General features: G+C 44.8%; 1 protein-coding gene across 1 annotated transcript in view; it reads right to left on the bottom strand.

Annotated features, from left to right (window-relative positions):
- Nucleotides 1-385: 385 nt before the first annotated feature.
- The window catches only part of PKP1 (plakophilin 1), a 42993-nt gene continuing 19118 nt past the window's right edge, over nt 386-24260 (bottom strand). The window contains exons 4-13 of the mRNA XM_010152574.1: nt 16240-16384; nt 14367-14574; nt 13453-13630; nt 11284-11398; nt 9890-10045; nt 9610-9786; nt 7394-7547; nt 6671-6857; nt 1760-1844; nt 386-457 (exon numbers count right to left, since the gene is read on the bottom strand). Coding sequence (XP_010150876.1) covers nt 386-457; nt 1760-1844; nt 6671-6857; nt 7394-7547; nt 9610-9786; nt 9890-10045; nt 11284-11398; nt 13453-13630; nt 14367-14574; nt 16240-16384 — 1477 coding nt within the window. The remainder of the gene's footprint in view (nt 458-1759; nt 1845-6670; nt 6858-7393; nt 7548-9609; nt 9787-9889; nt 10046-11283; nt 11399-13452; nt 13631-14366; nt 14575-16239; nt 16385-24260) is intronic.

Raw genomic sequence — 24260 nt, 5'->3', positions numbered from 1 at the left:
AAAGGCCCCACCTGAGAGGATTTGGCAAATACAATTCATCAGTTATTGTTTGGCAAGGCAAGCAAGAAAGACACGAGGTGTAGTCAAGTCCAGCAGCTTTTTCTGTCCTGTGGCATCTGTGCTAAGCGTGTCCAAAATGCACAGCTGGGCAACACCTGCACCAAAGCCAGGAACAGCACAACTGCTGGCCTTTCATTAAAACATGCTTTTCACTTTGGGCTGATAAGGTTTGTGATGAAAATCTTACAAACCCACTTTAGGGGAGATTAAAAATAGCAAAAACTCATGGGGTTGACACATTGTTCCTTTGCCCCCCAAAACCAACCCTTCCACACACACGAGGGCACCGTTCTCACCTGCAGCCTGAATGTGCATGGAGAGGTTCCTAAAATCTGGAGGAGAGGGTCCTGAAGGTCGTTCCAGCTAAAGATCCCATCATGTTTTTATCAAATCCTTGCTGAAAAAGCAGATGTATATGAAGAACAGCGTGTGTGTATCGATTTCAAAACTGACAGCTCTCTACTGCCCTGAGAAGGAGCCTCCTGCCCCACTTCAACAGCTGTCCTCCCCTTAAAAATGTGCTTCATTCTCAAACAACCCCCTCTGTCCTCCCTCAGTGTGCCTTTGACACATCACCCTTATTGATGGACGTCATCTTCCCTTGCATTGCTTTCCATCTGCCAAGAGCTGGACTTCTCCAGCTTTACTGGAGGAAACCTTTACGTCATCATTCACTGAAGATTATTTCAACTTATTCCTCATCCTGGAAAAATGGCAAAGTTATATGCATGATGCACACATATCCTTGCAGGCTCCCTTCCTTCTCTCCTGATGAATTACCTGTGCAATGGACATCTATGTGAACACAGGAGTGACTCGGTCACATCAAAATGAGTTGGCACAGGCTCCTGAGCAGAACCTGGCAAAAAGCTATACAAGTTCCTACGGAGAAAGTCCCTAACAGTTAATACGAGAATGATATTTAGGTACTCTCAACTTTCCTGTCCCCAGGGTACTCCCCTTTGTGGATGCTCCTCCTTCTCTTTAATTTGGCCCTTTACTCTCTGCAGGTGCTGCTGCTGTTGAGTTGGAAAAACCCAGGTTCTTCAAAGAGAGCCACTGGGACTGGGGGCTGGCTCCATGCCTGCTGGCTCTGCACTTTCACAGTTTCAGTTGCAGGGAGCAAACCAAATCCCAAATACTCCTCTTCTTGGTTTAAAAGATTACCCTGATTGTAGGGGTGATGTAACCACAGGGTAGGGTTATGGACACAGAAGCAAATTGGAGAGAGAGAGAAGGAACCTTGTCAGGGATCTGTTGGAACACGCTGATCCTACACAATGGACTGCAATGAAGGGAATCTCCCAAGAGAGTGCGCAACGTCCGGGTCTGTTCCCAGCAGACGTGTTGTACGCACAACAGCATCAACCCCAGGAGTGAGGGGGCTGTGCCGTAGAAGAGCCCACCTAAACGAGCATCATCCTCAGGGTGCAGGCTGCCTGACACAGACATGACGCTGTCCGCTTCATCCCTAACATCAATCCCAGCAACCGTGGCTGCAACCCGCTGTCTCTTGCTCAGATCTTAGGCAGGTGCCCATGTGCTGAGACCATCGTGGTCCTCCCAGCACCCCCGGCTCCTCCCTGCTGCTGCCCGTACTTGCTGCTGAATCCCAGCCTTTGCAAACTCACTGACTTCAGCGAGTGAGTCAAGACCAGGGTTGTTCTTGTCAGACAAAAAGCAGAAGCATTTTCCTTACCTGTTTGAGCACACTCTGGAGCTCTCTGTTTGACCAAAGATCTGTCAGGAGGAGGCGAGCAGCTTCGGACGCTTTTGGACAGGAGCTGGGAAGTTGAAAGCAACCCTGGTGAATTATGGCATGCCACAGAGCAGCAACCAGATACATTACCGACAGCCTTCAAGCCCAGCTCCAGCTGGGGTGCTGGCGAGACTTGACGGAGCACTGTCCGTAAAACCTTCCTTTGCTCTCTCAGCAATGCTGTGTGACAAGAACCTCTGCGAACAGGACAGGCCAAATGAAAAAGAGGGGAGGATATAAGTGGAAAAACGAGCATTAAACTGAGATGAAGGCGTGCTTCTGGAGGGTGAAATTTGGGAGAAAAATAAGGGAAATGGTGCCAACCCTTCCCTGGAGTCTATAGGGACAGTGTGGGCGAATCTCTCGGGAGGGCAGCAGAGGAACGGGCTCCATGCTGCCTGGTGAGGGCGAAGGAGGTGGGAGCATTTGTAACAACAACATCTGCAACTCTAAGTCCTTACTCAGCACAAGTTAATAGATACTTGCTCACGTAACAGCTCCGAAACTGTGAGTCACAGCAGTACCTTTTATAATTTTGGAACATTTCATATGACAATCTAGATATGAACCTCGTTGCTAGTTCTTACTGCTGCTCCTGATCTCCTGGGCCTCGTCCTGTCTGTGGGAGACTCCTGATCTGGGTTCAGTGCAACAGCCCCAGCCTGTCTCAGCCAGGATGATGGAGAGGAATGACACCAGACTCAGGACCCTCCCTGTATGATACAGCTTCACAAGACATGGTGTCCTCAAAATCGTCCTCATCAGACTGTGAGAAACCGGACTGACGGTGGGCAGCAGGAAACTGCAAACACCATAGTCTGCGTGTGAAATGACAGAACTGTAACCACATTCTGTAAATGTGGGGGAATTTAACATACACAGCAGTTGTTACCAAGGAAATCAGCAAGTTTAACTTGGTCATAAACTCCAGAGGGATTGTGCCTTATAGACGTTGGTATTGCGTGGAGAGCTGGGGGAGCTGCAGACAAGCAGAAATTCTTGAGCAATGTTTTGGGATAGAAGAACTAGGTATTTTTGCAAAATCACTTCTCTGGTTATACCCTTCCTATGCCCTGTCACCAGAATGAATATGTTTAAAAGATTTTTTGTGTCTGAAATATTGTTTGTGGCCGAAAAGCCATTAAAAAACAAAAAAATCCAAAGGTATCTATGCTTAGTGCATGTGCTGGAATCTCTTTCAAGGATATGTTGTTTCATGTTTCTCTTTCTAAGCTACAGTAATTTTAATTTTTTTAAAATAATTTGCTTCTAATGATGCCAAATACATACTTTTTGTAATTATGACTTCAGAGCACACCTCAAAAGATTTTTTCCAAACCAAAATTACCAGCATCTGGTATGTGAGTCATTTACAAATTCAGACTAAACAATTTCACCACTTTTAAATTGAGGGATTGATACTGGCTGTTTCATACAGCATCTACCACTACTATTTAGGTATAAAAAGATTAAGCATGAACTGATGACAACTTCAATACGTAAAGTAGCATATCCTAAGCAAAAGTGCTGGGAATAGTGTGTGACTAGCACTGTGTAACACGGAGCAGAATATCAAGGAAAGCTGATTTTGGGAAAAATTTTCTTAAAATCAAGCTGCCTGAAAACCAAAGTTGTTTTTAAGGACAGTATGTGTTTTACAAATAGAATTATTTGTAAAAATTTGTGGAAAGACAGCAAGGAAGATGTTCATGGGTGGCAGCATCAGCAGTCACCCAAAAAAACTTATTGACCCAACAAAACACAAACAAGAAACTAATAATAGGAAATGGGGAGTGTGTGTGTTTGAGGGGAGCATGAGGACTGCAAAGAAGGCAAGAATTTTGTACATGAGTATCAAATAATGAGGAAAAATAATGTTTCCTCAAAGGTCAACAGTATCTAGAACCTTATGTATGTCACAGGGCAAGACAAGGAATGCCTGGAAGAAGGATTACTTCAGTATGTTTAAAGTTTAAAAAATTGATATCAAGATGTAATCTTTGGAATAAATGGGAAATTGGGAATTTGTGGACAAGAATTCTCTTCCACAAAAAAGAATCAAGGGAAGATTTGAGTTTCTTGAAAGATTAATTTTGCTAAAATATTATGGTAGAATTAAACTGCAAAACTAAATGTGTACAATAGAAAAGGTGTGAAAAGTGAATGAGCAAAGAGAAACTGAAACAAATCAGTGATAAAGGAATTGTGAGATGAACTTCAAATCTGGTGCTCTAAAGTACAGAAAGAAATTTTGGAGAAAAGCTTTTTGTGCAGCCAGAAGAATTATTGAGAAAAATTATAATTTTATTAGTAAAATAATGTCACTTGAAAATGACCAGGACAATATTTTTCAGACTCTTGGAGAAGAAAGATGAAAAGGACATCAGACACTACAATGAATAAGTAACATTAGCTTGATTTTCAGAAACACCACCAAAAAAAGATAGTAATATGCAATATTTGGGTAACTTGGGTTACAAATAAGAAAGAATTAATAAACACTAACATCACTATAAAACCTGTGTCATAGATATATGCAGGGGACAAAGAGAAGTATTTAATTGGGATGCGCCAGGAAGGAGAAGAAACCACAGCTATCAGATAAACTACTGAACCCTTTATGCCTTTCACTTGACATACAGCTACAAGAAACACCAAGAAAAAGAAACCTTAGCTTTGAGGAGTGCTGGTTGGTGTTTGAGAAGAACATGGGCACAGGAAAGAGTCATAACTTGTGTGCAACCTGGAAGCTTGTTCTAAAATATGAATACAGAATTGTTTGAGTGTGTGAAACTAATGATTTACAGCTTCAAATGGAATGAGAGAACAGCTCAGAAATACAGAAAGTGTCCTGTTGGGTGGCAGAAGAAATGTGCCACGGTGAGCCAACAACCAAACCAGCACCAATGCTGGACATGAGGGAGGTGTGTCCACAGTGAAACTGAGGCAGACTAACAGAGAAAATTCAGCAAAATACTGACAAGTGCAACATGTCATGGTATTGTCCACAGCAATTTGATCCCCACTGAAACCCCCTCTGTTCTCTGGTCCTGCTGGCTGTGGTGCTGGGAAGGAGGAGGATGACAGCACGGGACTCCCCTCATTTAGCATCACTGTGAGGACCATGGGGTCTGCATCCAACCTAGGCAACAGCCCCCTGTGGAGCTGTTGGATGTAGTTGTTACCATCAGGAAGTGTGTGAGGCTCTTTTCATGTAAGGTTGGAGAAATTCCAGCCTAAAATTTGTTTCTCTTCACAGGCTGCACAGGAAAGCAGGAGAAGTTAGCTAACTTGTGAACTAGCAAGTGTCCAGTTCACTAGAGGGGAGATTTCTTTCACACCTGCCCTGTGGGAACAGTCTAAAATGATATGGCTTGAATAAGTAAGATTAGTTCTGGGTGTAAATTGTCATTTTTTCGTAAGAGTTGAACAGCATAAAAAACTTTGGGGGTAGAAATGAATAATGCAGGAAAAGGAAGAATTCAAGTTTTGGAACTTGTTTGGAATTGTAAGAAGTGGGATGTTTCATAGAAGGAATTTGTGATACAGACAGGAGGACATGGAGGACACATGGAGGACATTTCCAGAATTTAGTAACTCCTTACAGTTTAGTGAGTCATTGCAAACAAAGCTCATCACACAAAGCAGTCAAGACAATTAAGGTATGCACAGCCCGAGTTGTGCAACACTTTGCTGAAGTAATAAATTAGCTCATGACCGGTCTGAGGGATCCAAAGCGGGACTTTAGGCAGAATTAAATACCATTCAAAACAAGGAAGGCTTAGAAGAGGGTTGGGTTTCACGTTAATTGGGATTGTTGTAAAGTGGAAGCATACAAAAGCAGCAAACTAGCCAATGCTCGTTGGCTGAGACCCAAACTAAACAAGGAGGACACTTCTAATGACTGAGAGTTTCTCTGCTGTCATGAAACAAGCGGTACATTCTAAGTGGCTTATCAAAAGATGATGAAGGCGGCATGAGAAAGTGTTTCCACAACAAACACCAATAGGTTACTTGTATAAAGTATTTTAAAACAGATGGTAGGAGAGATGAAAGTCCAGGCAGGAGATTATGTGGTCAAAGATCAAGTAAGCTTAACACAAGTTTGTCCAGAAATGAACATATAGCTTGGCAAGGGTTGACCAGCTTTTGCACAGGGCTGTAGGGAGTATTTATAACAAGCAAGACAGAATGACTGCCACCAAAATTCAAACCAAGTCCTAAAAGCAAAAGTAGAAAAATATGTTGGCTTTGCTCAGTTGTAAAATCTACGTGGGTAGACCAGGGGAGGTACTTGTAATAATACACATGTATATGCGCATCATCGCAGCTGCATCTTTGCCACTTGAGGTGCATGTTTCAACAGAAAGCTGAACAAATCTGAACACTAAAGCTAAGCAGAACCCCAGTACATCAGCGGCACTAGAATCTCAGACCCGACCTTTGCAATAAGGTTTGCAGGAAGCTGAGGAGAGAAGCCCAGGTTTTAGGGAGTCAGGCTGCATACTGGCATCCCCTGTTTGAGGGCTGGCATTTTTAAAAGCGTTTAAGATGTTGGTGTTTCAGTTCTTTTTAGAATTTCTTAAAATTCAACAAGCAAATTTCCTGAGGGCCCTTCAAAAATCCCACCCTGTATGGTTCATGCCCATTTCAAAGAAAGCAGTGCTGAGGATTTCTATCTACCAACATGCTTGAATATTTCTGTGTCTCAATTTATAAGCACAGGGAAAGATTTACTATGGTTCTGATGAGTGCTGGGAAAGCTCTGGAGTTAATACGGCTTTGCATTGAGTGTATGGGCTCAAAAATGTCTGCGCATGACTCTCTCCATGCCTTCTGCCCCAAACTCACCCGTTTCGGCACAAGCTTACTACATTATTTAGCATGTTGCTTGTCAAGTAGGATTTTCCCAGGTGTGGGTTGGACATGATGAGGTTCCTCAGAGTGTAACAAGCTGATGTCATGATCTCGCCATAGCTGTTGGTATTTCCGGACTGGAATGACAGGAGACGTGATACATCTGGGAGCACCTGGTGAGCTAAAGAGGTGGAATGTTCCAATCAACATTTAAATAAAACCTAGCACAAGTGAATGATACTATTTGTGTTAGCACTATTCAATGCAAGAATGCTGTATTGTCTCTGGAAGGAGGCATTAATAATGTTGGACAGTAATGGCATAATAGTCATCACTTGATTTCATGAGACAAAACTAGTGCTGCAGGCCTCTGGAAGGGCAATGATATTGGTCATGGGAAGTCAAGTCCAACTCCTAAAAGTCCAGTTCAAGTCCAGTTCCTAAAACACTATCATCCTCATGATCCTGCAGATTTGTCATTGTCTATGAAGCACACCACATGCCCATAGAGACTTTGAGATAGCACACATTTTGTTCATTAAGCCTGCAGATATCACCTATAATTGTCCTTTTGGCCAGAAGAAACACTACCACTTTGCCCAGTTTTGGAGGTTGGCTAAATCCTTGACTATGGGATTTACAAAGCGAGATGGGCAGATATTAGGGAGTTAGAAATTAGATATTGTTCTAAAATCCACTGTGGTGGGAATTACTTACCCATGGTTTTGTGGAGAACAGGATGCCGGGACATGTTGCTCAGCAAAGAAGCCCCAGACCGGACGACGTCAGAGCTGTTGGACTGAAGGAGCCGTGCTATGCGAGGCAAACCTTTTTCCTTCAAACCAATCAATTGGCTCATTGCATTGGACATCTAGGAGACAGAACAGAACAGAGATGTCTCATGACTTCTAATGCCAAGAGGACACAACTGGAATGATGTACGTGGCCAGACAAACATAACTACACTATAAAATAAGCATCTGTATAATACCTTCTTCTGCTACCATAATCCCTCTTACTTTGTCATTTATCCCTCTTCTCCACAGACATTAGCAAAGTCAGCCTCTCATTTGTGATACGACTGGTACCTTTGTCATCTTTCTGGAGCCTGAGTGTGGACATTTGCTCACTTAAGTGATATTCCCAAAAGTTAGAGATGTTTTACCTTCGTGTCCACACTGCCCTTGCCCTTCACAATGCCCTTGCAGCTCCCTGCCATGCCACAAGCAATAGGCTGGAGTGGAACAGGAACAGCTAATGGATACCTTTAAAAAACAATCTGAAGACCAAAAATACTCATCTTGAATCCTGATCTCATGTTTGCTTATGTAAAATCTAGAAGAAGCCCAGACGCAGACAATGCAGATGAGTAACCATGGACATTGAAGCACATATCCTTAATATATTGCCCTCGTATTGACAGAGTTTAAACTGAACTTCGCAGGTACACCCTCCAGAAAGGCTGCTGGAGATTGTTGTACCACCAGCAACACATGTCCATCAACAGTGACATGTAAAGGGAGGGAAGGGGCTGGAAGGCACCCCTTTTCCAGCGTGCTGAGACCCAGTTTCCCTCCCGTGCTCCAGGAGGCACCTGTGCCACGTTACAGATTCACACCAGCAGGTCTGGGATGCATAAAGTGGAATCTCAGAAGGCGTTTGGAGCTGTCCCCTATAAGCTAAAGGATTATAGTAAGCTTTCTAAGTTTGCCCCCATTTTCACTTTCCTTCAAGTGACAGCACACCCATCAACCCACCCCAACTCCAGCTCTGAGTTGGAATAAGACCCTTGAAAGCAGAAACCACTTCTGCACATCCAGGCAAATTCCAACAATTCCGTTCCAGAAGGCTGAAATAAGTTGCTTCAGCACTGTCAGAGCTGTTTTTTGTTTGTTTGTCTTCTTCCCCCCTGCCCAAAAGACATTCTTGTGCAATGATGTTGACTGCTGAAAGGCTTTTCATTTCCATGGAGCACATAGCTCCAGCCCCACTTCGTTGGTCAGCTCTACCCATGCCATGACAGCCTCCCTCCACCTTGTCGTTAGAGGCACCACGTAGTTCAACTGCAAAAAAAAATAGTTCCCCAAGTATTTCAGATTGAAAGACTTGAAATGAGCTCCCAGGAGATCAGAACTGCCAGGTTAATGCTGCCCTAGCAGTGAAGGCTCCTTTCGTGAGTCACTCCATGTTTCTGGGTGGAGCGCTTTGCCCACGTGACACGCTTCTCCTACGTATGAAATAATTATCTCTCTATCTCCCTAGCCATCTTATTTAAATTGGAATTGGAGAAGTTTGACACAAACAGACAAGTCATGGTTTGTCCACGTGAATGCAGCCTGCGAGGACATGCCCACGGTAGCGATATTGGGCACAGCCGAGCTGCTGTCGTGACGTGTCCCTCACCGTGCCCTAGCTCCTGCAATACCCACAGCGTCACTCAGCCCGTGTCACCTCCACGCTGCCATACCTACGGGTTAGGACATCTGTCAGAGCTATTTTACAAGCAGCTCTGATGTGAGGACAAGCCACAATCCACAGCACAACCCACCCTGTTATTAGAGCCACCTCCCACTTAAAAACACACACACAGGTGGTGGCGCACGCACATCCTTTCTCTCTCCTTTAATGGCATGTGCACATCTGTGCACATCTGTGCACACCCCCGCTGGTGTCCTGGGGGAGGGTGCCAATAGCAGTAGGTGCTGGTGGTATGACCAACCTAGGGGAGACCCTGGAAAGTGTATGGATCTGGTGTAGACCCTTGGGATGCTGATTATAACTCTCCATGAGATCCTATTTTTGGCATTAATAAATCCCTCATGGAATGACTTGCAATAGTGCCCTGAGGTTTAAGGAAGACATTTTCCTTTCTGATTATTGTAAGGTGCAGTCACGCTTGGCTGCATGCACGCAGAGGAGAGGGGAGCACTTACCAGCCCTCGGCTTGCAGTGAGGTTCTGCAGAGCTCCAGCACAAGCTTCCAAGGTGGCATCCTTCTTGCTGTGATCCATCAGGGACAGGTAGGTGCGGATGGCATCAGAGTGGTAGAGCCAGCTGGGTCCTTTGGGTTTAAAATCCTCCTCAGGAAGGGGGACACCGTATTCATCATTCTACAAAGAGATGAATAACTGGAAGCTCAGATCCTGCTCTTCGCTTGCAGATCCTGCCTGGGGCTGAGTATCACATTTCCAAGCACACTGTGTCACATCTTACCTCCATTTTACCACTCCTGCTGTTGAAGCAGCCTGTGAGAGTTTTGTCCATATAAACGCTCCGGGCCATGTGGTTGAGTTGGGTGTATCTGTTGGGAACTTCAGCATCCAGGCGGTAGGAGAGGTTGTGCAGGATGCAGATGCAATTCTCCACAGACTGCAATCACCCCCAGAACAAAAATACAAGTAACTCATTAGGCAGAAAAATATGGAGCAGCACCTGCTACAGCTGCAGAGAGGACATAGGTCATCCTGTAATTTGCTTTTTTAGCAGTTACACTGTATAAGCTCCTGACCCTGCTCAAGGTAGCCATGGACGGGAAGGAAGAAGGAGACATGAGCTCCTGACCCTGCTCAAGGTAGCCGTGGATGGGAAGGAAGGAGACACAAAGAAAGGCCACATAGCCCAAATGCTCTACCATATATCTGTGAGCTGATTGACTCAGTGAACCTTGTTAAGTCCCACTGCCACAGACAAGGTGCTGAAAAGAAAAACAGAGTGTGACTGCAGAGGGTGGATATATCAAACTGCCCTCCATGAAATGCCAGATCTTGAAAGTCTTCCTCTTGCCTTAGTCAACTTCCAATGACTTTGCTCAAGTCACAGCTAAGATCAGCAGACATTTTTTGCCAAAAGACAGACTTTTAAGCCTCCTTTACCTGGACATCAGAGTGACCAATGTAAAGGGCAAGGGACAATTTTCACTAGATACCTGTAACCAACACCAAAACATGTGACTACATTTCCAAACAGGTGTGTTCAGTATGTGCTGCTGAAACTATTCTTCTCTCAACAGCTGTCCCCAAAATAAGATTTACTCAGTCCTGAGCTCATTTGAAATATTTTTTGTACTGCACTGGGCATTGAGGAGTTTAGGGTGTCTGACTAGTATCACAGGTGTTGAACTCCTGAAAATATGGCTATGAACACTATTTTTTCCAGGCTAAGTGCTGTATGCACACAGCAATCAGAATTAGGAGGAGACTGGCAGAAAAATGCCAGCTCCTTCTTGCTGAATCTGATGTCAATCTGGGGCTTTTTTCCTTGAGTCCTGTTGGGTGAAGAGATGTGGTGGGAAGAGGAAGAGATGGAGGTCAAGACATTATTGTAAGGATCCCAAGGTGGGAGGGGAAGGGACGAAAGCATATTGGGGGCTCAGGAGCCAAAATATTGTGCTGTGTCTCTGTTTTTGGTAAAGGGGAATTGTAAACCCCACCTCTATGCCAGGCCCAGAGCAGAGAATCCTACAACAGATCGCACTTGGACTTGAAAGGACAAGAGCATCCAGTCCCCTCTTGTGTTTGTTTGAAAGGGATTTTGCAGTATTCCCAAAGTTGCAGTTTTTAACTACAGGGTTGAACTTCACCAAACAGCTTGGGGTGAGCATCTGGTACCTTATCATCGGGTCGGTTCGAAGCCACACAGTTCTGGGCATATGTCATGACTGAATCAATCAAGCCAGGGTAATTCCTCATGGTCTGGCGCCCCATGTCTGCAGAACTCAAGTTTCTGAAGAAAGCCATCACAGCGCATGTCAGGAGATGAGGAGAAGAGAGGATTAGTTGAGTTCACTTACTTAGTCTCTATGAGCTCTGTTCTGCCTATGGCTGTAATTGAATTTAAGGATATTTTTGAAGATTCAGCAAGGCTAGTGTACTGTTCTCATTCTGAAGGCCTTCTGTAGGACTGCACTGGTCCATAACTCTCTTGTTGGTCTTTAGGACTGATTTCGTCAATGAAAATATCCTCTTGAGGAGCTCAGCATAGAAGACATCCTCCTGGGGAGGGTAACTATCAGCAATACTTTGCCTTAGAGGCTACGCACGTGACATTGCACAGACTCATTGCCTCCTTGCAGATGTTTCCAAAGAGAAGACTGAATAAAGACCATCTAGCATTACTGTGAAAATCAGGATGGTGCATATGGTTATAAGCACGGAGCTACACAGGCTCAACAGCAATATTTGTGTGGGAATGTGGGCAGAGATGCTGAAAAGCAGCAATCACTCTGACCAGAGGGATTGACCAGTTCGTAATGTTGCAATGCATTCCTGAGTACTGATTGCTGCCAGGGCAGGGGAGTTTTTCCAGTAACAGAAAGTTTTCTGTTGTTTTGTTGGGCTTTTCTTCCCTGTTTTATTGCCTTGTAGCTTGCAAATGAAAAACAAAGAGAGGTTGGCAGTCATTGTGAGATACTCACTCCAGGCATTCCAGAACTGGATTTGATGTTCACTGTGATTTGCAGCCTCCTCATTAACATTAATTCATCTGCAATCCAGAAATGCTTGAGCAGCAATGGCTCGAGCCCCAGGCAAACCCAAGGCTGTTCTCATCTCTGCGTTATGATGTGGCAGTGCAGTGAGTCAGAGCAATCCCGACTCACTCCTTGGAGCAGGGGCTCTGGACCCAACCGCCCTGCTTTCCTTACCTGGCTTACTTCCCAGCCCTGGTCCCCCCCAGCCTTTTGAGGTCCCTCAATCACCTGCATCTGGAAGTCTTCACTGGGGCTGCTGGATGTTACTGCCACAGACTGTGATAAGTCTCAGGAGGCAGAGCCTGCCTTGAGTTAAACTCTATAGAGAGCTCCTTTCACAAGCTATCATCATACTCCTTCCCTCACTTTAATGGGATATTTTGTGGGTTGAGATGGTCTTAAAAGTGGAGCACCTCACATGCAACACACAGTACATCCCAACATGCAATTGCATGGGGATGATGCCTTCCAAGACAGAGAAGGGAGCAGCACTCACTATCTTCAGACACGGTTCCCAGCCACAGAAGACGATAGTATCACGGCCCCTACCGTATTCACCCATTTTGTTTCATAAGCAGATACAGCTCCTACTAGCTGCATGTCTGGTAAGGGTGTGGTTGGCGCTGTGCTCCCTCAGGGAGAGCTTCAGTTGATGAAAGTACCTAATTATGCAGGGTATTTTTTTTCCCCCACTTGTTCCCAGTGAGACAAGGAGCTTGCATCCAAGTGGAGGAGGGTGGTAGGAGAAACAGCAAGTCAGGACGAAGACCCACTACAAAAGGGTTCTGGCTGTCCCGTGAAAAAAATAAACTACTCTGGGCTTGATCTGCACCTCCTGTTTGGGACCTGACCTACGTAATGAACAGGTATTAAAATCAGTGGGAAAATGACTGTTTTCCACACATACAGGGTTCTGTCTTTTTGTAACCTAAAACACAAACTAGTTTGTTTTCTAGCAACCAAAATTTTCTCTGGAAGCCTCAAAAATCTAAGGGCAAAAAATGTCTAGTTTCCTTGTCCAAAATTGTCAGGTTTCAGTATTGCAGCTCTCCTGACACAAAGCACCTAATATTTTTTGAGCAGAGACTTACCAAGAACAAGCTTACTTTAAAAAAAAAGAAAGCTACTATGGAAAATATTTCCCATGTAATTTTTTCTGCATCTTCAGTCGGGAAAACTTTCTCAAGGAGAATTTTTTTATTAATACAATTGCAGTGAGCATGTTTTTAGCTTATTGTAAGAGGACTTAGGCAGCCTCAGCTTCTGTCAACAGACACAATCTACACTAAGTCCTTGCTTGATGACTCACCTTAAACACCCTGTAGCATTGAAGAATACTTCTGGGTCAATAATTTCTCTTGTCCTATTGCAGCTGCCATCAGACCAACCAGAGAAAGGGATAATAACACAATCTGTCAAGACGGGGAGGGCCTCCTGTATCAACTCTTCTTTTAATTCATCGGTGGAGGAGAGGTTCCAGAGCAGTCCTAGGAAGGAGGTGGGAGATAAGCTCAAGCAGAGAGTCACCATACATTAGAAACTTTCTTTAGGTCAGAGTGAATTCCATCCAAATTTAATCTTTACTCTTTACTCTCTTTGAACTAAGGGTGCAGACACTGCCCTAAACCCTAATCTTTGTCCATCTCTATGGGAGACAGGCAAGATGGGCACTGGGAGTACGGTATCATGTAGAGGTGGGCATCTAAGCATCCTCCCTCCTCCCATAATTGGTGCCTATTGCTATTAGGTTGCAGGGAGAAGGCATCTCTCCAGGGATCTCATGAAGGCTTGCACACGAGACCTCAGTCACAGCTGAGGGTGACCTGCACCAACAGACTCATGCCAATCCTTCAAGAAAAGGTGAGACACCAATGACATAACCTGCCCTACCTTACTGGGATTTCCAGAACTCGACCTCCCCTGGGAACAGCACGGAGGCCAGGGGTGCAGGAAGGGGAATGGCAGGGTGACCACAGCTGGCATCCGGGGGCAGGTGCTTCCCAATGGGCACTTATGATGTAAGGAACCCTTACGGGAGATCTAAAGGCCAGGACCTCCTCTGCCTTATGTTTTAGGTTGCCACTTGGTGCAACAGGAGCATGAAACATCCGCTTTGTGGTATGGCAACACCATGGCTACTGGGCTTTTACATGCTGGAGCAACACGGACCACAGGCAGGGAGGAGCATAGTCCTTGCTGAGGCCTGAGCAGACTGCTGTGTACCTGTTAGTTGTTTCTGAATTTCAGTGTTCCCTGTCCTCCGTAGGAGACTCACACACTCCCTTATCCCATTCTGCCGCCGGGTTTCTATCTTGTTGGTTGGATTCTTGAAGACCAAATTTCGGAGGGCTCCAGCTGCTGCCCGCTGTACATTCTGGTTTGTGCTGCGGAGCAGCTCAACGAGCTTGGCGATTCCTCCCAGCCGATAGACCTGTACCAGGAGAGACGTGCTGGCATCAGCATGGTGTGCAGAGCATTGCTGGGACTGGGACAACTAGCACTGTCATGGCCATGCAAGGAGTCAGTACGGCACATAGTCAGGCGAGCTGGAAAAGCAGCCCTGGCTATGAAGGATGCCTAGAGCTTGCAGACGGCATGTCTGGTTCAGACCATAGGTCATGAGCACTTAAGTGCTGGCCTTGAGGTTGGAGCTTAAACTCTGTAAGTGGACATCTATGAGTAATGGTCACAGAATGAATCCTTTGCTATGTTAATATGCTTGCTCCCACAAACTTTCACCTACCTCCAACAGTTTGCATCAGGTGAAAATGTTGCTCTGCCTATCTGGAGAAGCCATTTATATCAATATAATGACATGATGTGGTCATTTATCTGCATCCTAAAATCACAGGCTCAGCTTAGAGGGATGGTCATGGTACAGTGTAAACACCCTTGAGGTCAGCCGGAAGCAGTACTGGGCCATACTCCAGCACTCCATAGGGGTAGCACCGGAAAGGGGTGTGAACCCCAACCCAGAGGACACCACACACATGCTGGGCAGTTCTGAAGGCAAATTCCTCCAGCTGATGAGGATCCCGGCTGTAGGATGTCCTCTGTACCAGGTGTCCTGGGACATGATCCCACATGAAGCCCCTCCTAGCACAACCCAACCCATCCGCTGGAGATTTGCTGACAATAGAAAATGAATGAGCACCTTTTAGAACGGAAAGAAAACAAGCGTGTGCTTGGATGACTCACATACCTGCTCTGACACATCTTTCTGGGAAGCGATGGGACAGGTCAGTGCTCAGAGAGTGTTTTCAACGGTAACGAGGGGTGTGGCCACCCCACAATTAGCAACTCTAACGTCGGCTGGGATACCTGCACTCAGTTCGACCACAGCAAGGACACAGAGGCACATCCCCACACTGTGCCAGGTCCACTGTTGTGCCAGGAAATGGAAAACCACATCTATAGGGATGGCATCTTGATAAACTCCTGTTTGCATGACTGCAAACATGCCAGGATGGGGATAAAGCCTTGTGACAGTCTTGCTACAGCAGATCCACCCTTGAGACTACCTCCTTTGCTGCCTGTTAGCATAAATTTAGTAATCAGAAAGTAAGAACATAAGAAAAAACCCCCACTATTAGAAGGGCTTCTGTTTGGTCAAATATCTTTCTACATGATCACTAATTAACCTGTTGGGTTAGATGGCTGAAAATGGCTCAAAATGGCTGAAATGTCACTGAACAATAAAGATTACTGTGGGATTTAGGGCACTTTTGTGTGTCTCAAACACTGCAGCTCTGAGACAGCAAAAGATTCACGTGGAACCGGGTGCAATTGCATCTGGGTGGCTGCTCCATCAAAACTTGTCCATGTGTGTCACAGCAGGTTATGGGGGTAATGTGCACACAGTCTCCTCTGCTGCCTGGTAACTATTCCCTGTGTTAAAAGCCTGAGTGACTGCTATCAAGAGAAAGTGGTCACTAACAGTTGAAAAACCTACTTAATTAATTCCTGAGTGTGACTAATGAGGCATTAGGCTCCATCATGAAAATTAAGGGGATCCTTGGTACTGAGGAAAACCAGTTTCATCAACTCGTGTCACCACATCCAGTGTGACAGCAAAGCTCTGAAGGAGTTTGCTCACCTCTTGCTTGGCAGACTCATCCTGGAAGCAGGTGTGCTGGAGGTAGTAAGCACCCATGGCCTGGTATTTGTCATCAGAGGAGCACAGAAGTTGTATGGCCTTCTGGATGGTCATTGTACCACTGTCTATCTCATCACCACATATTCTGTGTTAAAGAGAAATACAGCATTGGTTAAGTGCTCAGCCAAAAGGCCTATGCCAGTATGGGGAATTATTAGGAAGGAATCAATTACAAAATGTAAAATATTATCACATCACCACATAAACCACATGGTGTACCCCTAGTGCATTTCTTTGCCTCAAAAAAAAAGATCATAAAAATGGAAAATACACAGTGGAGGACACTAAGACTAATAAATTATGGATCCAGTCTATCCAGAAGCAAAAGAGACAGCAAATAAAATTTTAGTTGAGGTGCTAGGGGTCTAATCACGTCTAAAGTGGAAGGTTTAATGAATAGGGAACCAGTATTCACTGTTCCTCAAATAAAAGAATTAGTGGACAACAGTGAAACCATCTGTCAAGTTATTAGGACAATCTAAAGTAGGCAGATGTTTTCCCCAAAGCATGTGATCCTTTGATGTGAGATGTGGTGGAAGCAAAAATGTGAGAATAGTTGATGGTCTTGGGAGGCTAGAGCAGATCCCTTAGAAAAAGGCGACAGGCATGGCTGGAGTGATGGGATGGACAAATATTGAGTTTATTAAGTGCTAATAATAGCACTGAGACATCCTGCTCCCAGGGTATGTTTACGTGGGTAGTCTCCAAGCTCTTCATAGAAGTTGGTCACTATCATCATCCCCTGTTATAGGTAAAGAATGTGCCTACAGAGTCCAGGGGATGGGTGTAAAAACCTCTAGTTTGGAGCAGGACTGAAACCTTGGGGAAAATACAAACAACTGAAGACTTGTCCACTTATTTAGAAATATGAAGGTCCTGCTCTGTTTGGCTTGTACTCATTTAGCATCATCTGTGATGTTTTAACCACATAAAATTAGAAAAGCGCACGAACTTTCAGACTGATGAAGGGGCTCTCAACTGCAAAGCCTGTCTGTGCTTCCAATTATACCAGTTAGTCTAATAAAAGTTACTCTCTCTTCTTAGCATCCTTGCACCTTAGGCCTGCAGCTGTGTGCAGTAGGGTCTCTGCTCACAGCAGCAATGTCTGCATTAATTCGCAGCAGAGTAAACGACTACACAAAGTTTAGGACTGGAAAGACTCAAAACTCAGACCTCGCGTTGGTTATTGCAATTTCAGCAGTGGCAGGATACAAATGAGAAACACGTTGTTAACAGTAGATGAAGTCAAAAAGTGTGGGTGTTTTGCCAGGACAGCTAGGTCCTCGGTGTTGTTGACTGATGTTATTCCCTGTTCCGGATCCAGTTGCAACTGATGGGGAGTTTTACCTGGAAATCAGGGACATCAGTTCCTGATTGAACCACGTTAATTTGTATGCAAGCTCTTGCTCCGTGCCATACTAGTGAGTGACTGTGTACAGGGGTTGATCATCCTCAGACAATCCCGTAGACTAACAAAACAGAGTGTTTTTTAATAAATTCTTTAAATGGACCTATTACATTTGAAGTATTAAATGTTACTATGAGGGAGTAGCTTCTTATAGGTGTGGGATATGCAGACTTATTTTGATTGTGCCAAAAAATTATAAGAATAAAGGTCTAGAAAGGACACCCAAGTGTGGTCACTGGCCCCAGCAGCTTACAATAAGATAAAATATTTTGTCCTTAAGCATACAAAGGTTCATCTCCACACAGCATGGGCCAGCGAATAATATCCACAATTCTATGGCAAATTTCATACAAAATATCTAAAGCCAACAATTATGCTGTGACACTGGAAAACAGCAGTTTTGTCTCCCCTACCTTCACTGTTATAAAATTGCACCCTGTTTAAATTACTTATTTAAGCACCTTTGTAGTCAATGAAGAGAAAGAGGTGCTTCCAAAGAACAACTTGCCTTTGTGTCTTAGACATTTTTTGTAAGACAGGAAGACCTACCCTCGAGAGATACTTCTGCCTCTGTTGGTATAAGGAGTGACAGACAACAGTCTTGCATTGGACCTTACACATTCAAAGTCTAAGGTTAGATCAACCTCATTCCACTTTTACTTCTACACTAACAATAAAGCACCCCTTTGCCATGTGATTTTTCATTGGTTAGAACCTCTATCAAAACGTGACTCCAAGAAACTTCCACTACACTTGCAACAATGAGACACAAAACTGGAATGAGAAAGTTTGAACTAGAAACGATGGAATCTCAGAATCTTTGGTTTGACTCAAGGATGTTGTGATTTTCTCTTAGCCTTTTTCATGCTCCAGACACACACAGTAGAGCTGAGACAGCAATGGGTCCAGCATCAGAGGAACTTCTTTGACAATGTGGACCTGGGCTGGCAGTGTAGGAAGAGAGGCATATGAATAAAAAAATCACATCAGTGGCCATGCAGCATATGAAATCATGGTGATTTTTTTTTTTTTAATGTAATGAATTGAGAATACCCCTGAATCAGGTGCAATTTTTATGAAAAAGAAGGAGGTTCACTTGGTCCAGCTATCCAAGGAAGGCAATTTTCTATGCATCTACTCCATAAGAGGGCCAAAGCCTCCTATAGCAGGGAAAAGCTAGGCATCCAGGTCCAGTTCTGTGTGGGAAAAATTGGGAAGGTTCCATTTTCCCTGCTGGCTCACCCACAGGAAAAGTTCACAGGAGCAGTGAGCATCCGAGCTCAGTCATGCTGCCCAAGAAGAAGCCGTGATTTCTCCTAGCTGAGAATATAATCACCCTAGCAAAGCCTCTGCTAATGAGAGATTGTTCATCAGCCAGTCAGAGATATTCCTAACCAGATCTACACTATGAGAACAACAGCTTGCTCCAAGACAAATTCTGGGACTGCAGCCACCTCCAGCCTGGGCCAATGTGCCTGGTAGGAAGAGCTCCAAAGGTGGTTGTTCTTCCACAAGAAAGAAGCAATCAGAATATGGAGAGACCTCAATTAGAAATGATTCATCAGGAGACAAATTAGATGATCAGTTTCAGGTGTGGAAGGGAATTAAATACTTAAGAGGACCTTTATCACAGAAAGGCAAATTTCCTCATTTGATACTAAAGCCTTTCGTCCACTTTGTGTTAGACTGGTTTGTGTTAATCAGATCTAAGTCTCCATTCTGGTTGTTAGGGCTACAAGTCCCAGGAGAGGAGGAAACCAGAAAACTCTAACAAGTTCCATTGTTCTTTAGTAAATTCAGAGTGAAGACACACAAAACAGAGTGTCTAGCACATTCAAGCCTTTGAGTCAGGCTACACTGGAGCAAACCCAATACCCATGCTTCACACCAAGCAGCCATGACCACCTCTGGGTTTTGATGCCACTGAAAGCTCAGCTGGAGCTTCCCCTCAGGCTTTGCTGAGTGGGTAGATAGCAGGAAAGATGGGCACAGATTGACACTGAGCCAGGGAGGAGGGGATCCTCACCATGTGCAATGATATGCACCCTGCCAGGACAGCATCACCTACAGCTCCACAGCAATTGCTTTGGATGCAAATGCACAGTGCGGACAAGTTCACATCACAAGGTGTCAGCACTGTGAAACAGTCATTTTTAGAGGCAGTTTTTCCCAAATAAGAACAAACCAAAATGAAGGGGCCTATCATCATACTTTGTTCTGCTTTCATGGTGTGGCATCTACAGCTCCACAGCAATTGCTTTGGATGCAAATGCACAGTGCGGACAAGTTCACATCACAAGGTGTCAGCACTGTGAAACAGTCATTTTTAGAGGCAGTTTTTCCCAAATAAGAACAAACCAAAATGAAGGGGCCTATTACTTTGTTCTGCTTTCATTGTGTGGCATAGCCCTGTAGAATTTCTGTTTTGATAGTGTTTGCCTTTATTTATCCCATAGGAGAGGAGATCTATCAGAAAACATCCTCAGCACCTTTTCTGATTTTTTCAGTAGCTTTTGTATATTTTCACTTTTTATAGGATTTCCAGACAGTCTGAGCTCCTGCTAGGAAAGAATGGTTCCAGGACACACTTTCTGTCCCTGAACTTTAGCCACAGTTCACAGAGGCTGCTGCAGCTCAGCTGGGGCTAAGTCAGCATCACCACAGACAACTACAACCATATAGAAAATCCAAAGGGTTTCCTCAGCCTTTACCGCCTCCTCCATAAACTGCTAGCCAGGGTATTCAAGGCTTTTAACAGAATAGCACCAAGATATTACATATTTCCATGTGCCTTCAGAGACACTTGCATTCACATGAACTCTAGTGAGGTGGTTTAGTCTCTTTCTCCCATATACAGAGAACACCAAAGGGAAATGCATCCCTGTCTTAAAATGAGGCCAAAGGTGCATGTGGTATTATGGAAGACAACACATATTGTAGGTGTCCATTAATGGCTCCTGATCTGTATCAGCAACTCTTAAGCTGGGGAATGTCTGCAGACACCCTAGCTCACCTCTTCATCTTCACAAATGAGATACCCTGAATCCTTCACAAGGGGTGAGATTAGTCTGGTTTCTCAGTAATGTCTCCAGCTCAGACACCTGGTTTTCCCCTGAAGTCAATGAAGAAGCACTAACTTTGTTAAGGGGTAACTCACTGACCAACTTCTTACTCCAGCTCCATTGTCCACTGGCTGCTTCTCTGCAAGGGCAACAGGGGCATCCAGCTCAGATGCAGGCATCTCCTCAAGAGGCGATATGCATGTAACCAGTTGGCTGCTGCACAGGCTACTGCAGAGACGCCACCACCACGTATCACGATCTAGCCTGTCCCTGGGCTGTCAGTCCCATGTGCTTGTGGTGTCTGAAGCACTGTGCGCAACACCCCTGCAAGCAGAACTAATACAGTGTCAGCCAGTGGTAGCCACAGTTTTCTGGTTACCCTAAGTTCCAGCTGGAGGGAAACAAAGACTCAAAGTTTTCTAGGATGCATTAAACATCATATCCTTTATCACTGCTTCTTGTTATCACTACCTGATGACCAAGGAGGATGTACCTTTTTCCTGACTGGACACAACTGAAACATGTTACTTAGCTAAAAGCTGGCTAGCTCAAGGTGACACACTGTCACTCTGAGCACGTTGCAAGTACCACCCATCAGAGGAAATGGTTAAAAGCAGGCAAATACGTGTAGCCTTCAAGAGCTGCTGAAACAACTGCTGCAGCCAGTTTCCAGGATGAAAGGCTGCAGATCTGCAGGATGTCACAAGAGCCTGAAAAGGAGAAGGTTTGTGAGGAGAAGAGGGAGCCTTGGACACCAAGAAAACTTCCTCTGGCTCTATCAGGTAGAAGGACTCAATCTGGAGAGCTGTATTGTGGCAAAAAGTGAGTGCTGCTCATTGACAACTGCCTCTGGGCAGGAGCCACCAGAATAACCGATGAACTTTTGAGCCAGGGACAGATATACTGAGCTTGGAAATGTTGTTCCAGATATGACATAATGCTTACGAAGACTTAAGCCCCTGAGTGGTTATAGAGAAGAATGTCTGGAGAGACATCAGAATGTCCTTCTCACTGAGGCAGGATCATAACAACAACGGTAGTCAAAGAGAATATACTTCAGGAGGAGGTTTCTCAAAGCAAGTCAGTACCGTTTAACCTCCGGATCTGAATAAGTAGTGCAAAACTCAGATTTTATCATTGGAACCAATACTACGGGCTGAGTAAAACTCTACATCATGGTTTAGTTTATCATAGAATCAGAGAATGGCTTTTCCCAAAAAAACATTCATGTTTTAAAGTATTCATCAGCTAACTGGAGGTGCTTTCATCACCTAGAGTTGCTTCTGTAAGGCAAAAGAGTCTTCTGAGAGATAGTTATCAGAGACAGCTCTTCCATGTCTTACACCACCAAAGCCTGTTCAATAAATTGAAGCAATCACACAACATAGAATATTTCTAAAATTTAAATAACTTTGTGGCTGAATGCAGAGGGACTGTTCAGTACATATAGTTCAACAGTTCTTGCATACTCAGTGTTTTGATACCTGCACACCACTCAGAACATCCAGTGACCCCTGTTCCATCTCACACCATCCAAGGAGATCAGATCTGTAGCACAGTGCGCCTGAGAAGCACCACTCTTGAACCATTTCTGACAACGTCCACAGTCTCTGCATTACAGAGCAGATTCGTATCACAGACAGACCTGGTGAATCACAGGTCCCACTGTAATCACTCTCCCAGCAATGGAAATCGCCCCACTGGATCACCTCTGAAAGCATGGAAACTATCCAGCCCATCCCTTGCTCACAGAGACGGTTTGCTAACCTGCAGACAAGTTACCCACCTACGCAGGAGATCTGCAGCGTGAAAACTGAATACAAAATTATCCTTTTCATAAAGGCAAAAACTCTACCTGAAGAACTACTAGAAGGGAAGAACAGAGCCCCAAACAGGGAACTACCAGCAGCTATTACCCAGCTAAGCCCTCTTCCTGCATGCGGAGGTTAATAATGGGATGCCTACAAGCAAACCTCTCTGTACACAAAGATCAGGCTACCCAAATGAAGATCGAGCTCTCCAGGTGCAGAATCTTTCAACCAGAAACAGTCCTACACAGCAAAGAGAGCCCAGATATGGTCCTAACCCACCTCTGAATGCCTCTTCCCAAGAAAAACACACTACAGGCTGAAGGGTTAATGATCTTCCAAATAAGCAATTTTTTCAAAGAAGACAACTCCTTAGTACATTTCCAAAACTTTAAGGACAACTGCTGCCAAACTCATCTCCCTTGAGTGAAGAGCAGAAGCACTTGTACAAACTGCTCCCCAGCTCTATGGTGAGTTTCACACGAAGCAGGGGGGTGTGCCCCAGCCAAATCAGATTTACTCAGGGGACACAGCCCCAGATGAGCCTACGACTTAAAGCCCGATGTTTCCACATCAGAACCAGTTCTGCCAGATGAGCCATGCCCCAAGCCAGGAGAAGTGTATAAATGGAGCCACTCCCTAACCAAAGGGCATCCAGCGCTGGAGAGTATTCCTCTCACAACAGCAGTTCTCCTTCTCTTCAGAAAATGACACTATTCTTCAAGTGACCTTTCCAAATCAATGACTGAGTCTACAACCATGAGTGTTGTGCAGTGCAGAGCAGGGTTTGCTTTGGAGAGAACCTGCTTCCCTGGGTCTAACTCCTCAAAACCAGTACTTTCCCCAGGCAGAAGTCAGCTGCAGTCCCACGTTTAATCATTCTACCATCCCTCCCACTACAGGTTTATGCTCTTTAGTGACAAATTCCCAAGAACAAGATACCTCCAGTTTATGTAATGTCTCTGTTTCCTATTCCAGGGGAATGACAAAGCCTCTGAAAGGTGCAAGCCAATGCCACCACTGCGCTGGGTTGGTCAGAGCTAATTTTGCATGATTTAAACATGAAGTAGCTAGACACATGGGAAGCTAAGGTTTCATGACAACATGCTAACGGGTGACTGACATTTCTTGGCATACTTCTCTTAATATAAAACAAAGGAGGCTGAGCAGAGAATTAGCCAGAGAAATCTGTGAATAACCATTCAGATTTTAAAAACAGCATGATTTGGCTCACCCTGCTGACAGTGAGGGAGGGGTTTTTGGAATATCTACATCACACATTGGGTCAACGGCTCAACAGTCTCAGGCCTTTGGTGTGAGTTATACAAAGGCTATGAGCCCTGTTAATGAGTCTTCAACTAACACTGCAGTGTGCACATTCTCTTTTGGATCAGGGACCCCCTGAAATGAGCTCAGGAGCTTCTGGGTTTGTGTGACAAGCTGTCATGTCTGTCTGGGAGTTGTGATAACTTCTGGGTTGGTGGAGAGCAGGCCCTGTATGGCAGTGATGTAGCAATGGTAGTGCAGTAACCCCTGGGAACAGTTGTGGAAGATGCAGATCCTTCTTCCCCAGCCCATTAAAACATAGCAAACTTGAACTGCAATGTTTTGCCATTCGAAACATGCAAACCATGGTCTTCGCAGACCAAATCTCTTCCAAGACAATGGCAAAATATGGTTGGT

The sequence above is a fragment of the Eurypyga helias genome, unplaced genomic scaffold (assembly GCF_000690775.1).
Source record: "Eurypyga helias isolate BGI_N326 unplaced genomic scaffold, ASM69077v1 scaffold1005, whole genome shotgun sequence".
Taxonomy (NCBI): domain Eukaryota; kingdom Metazoa; phylum Chordata; class Aves; order Eurypygiformes; family Eurypygidae; genus Eurypyga; species Eurypyga helias.
The sequence above is the reverse complement of the archived record's forward strand: the minus strand, read 5'-3'. Positions and strand labels throughout refer to the sequence as shown.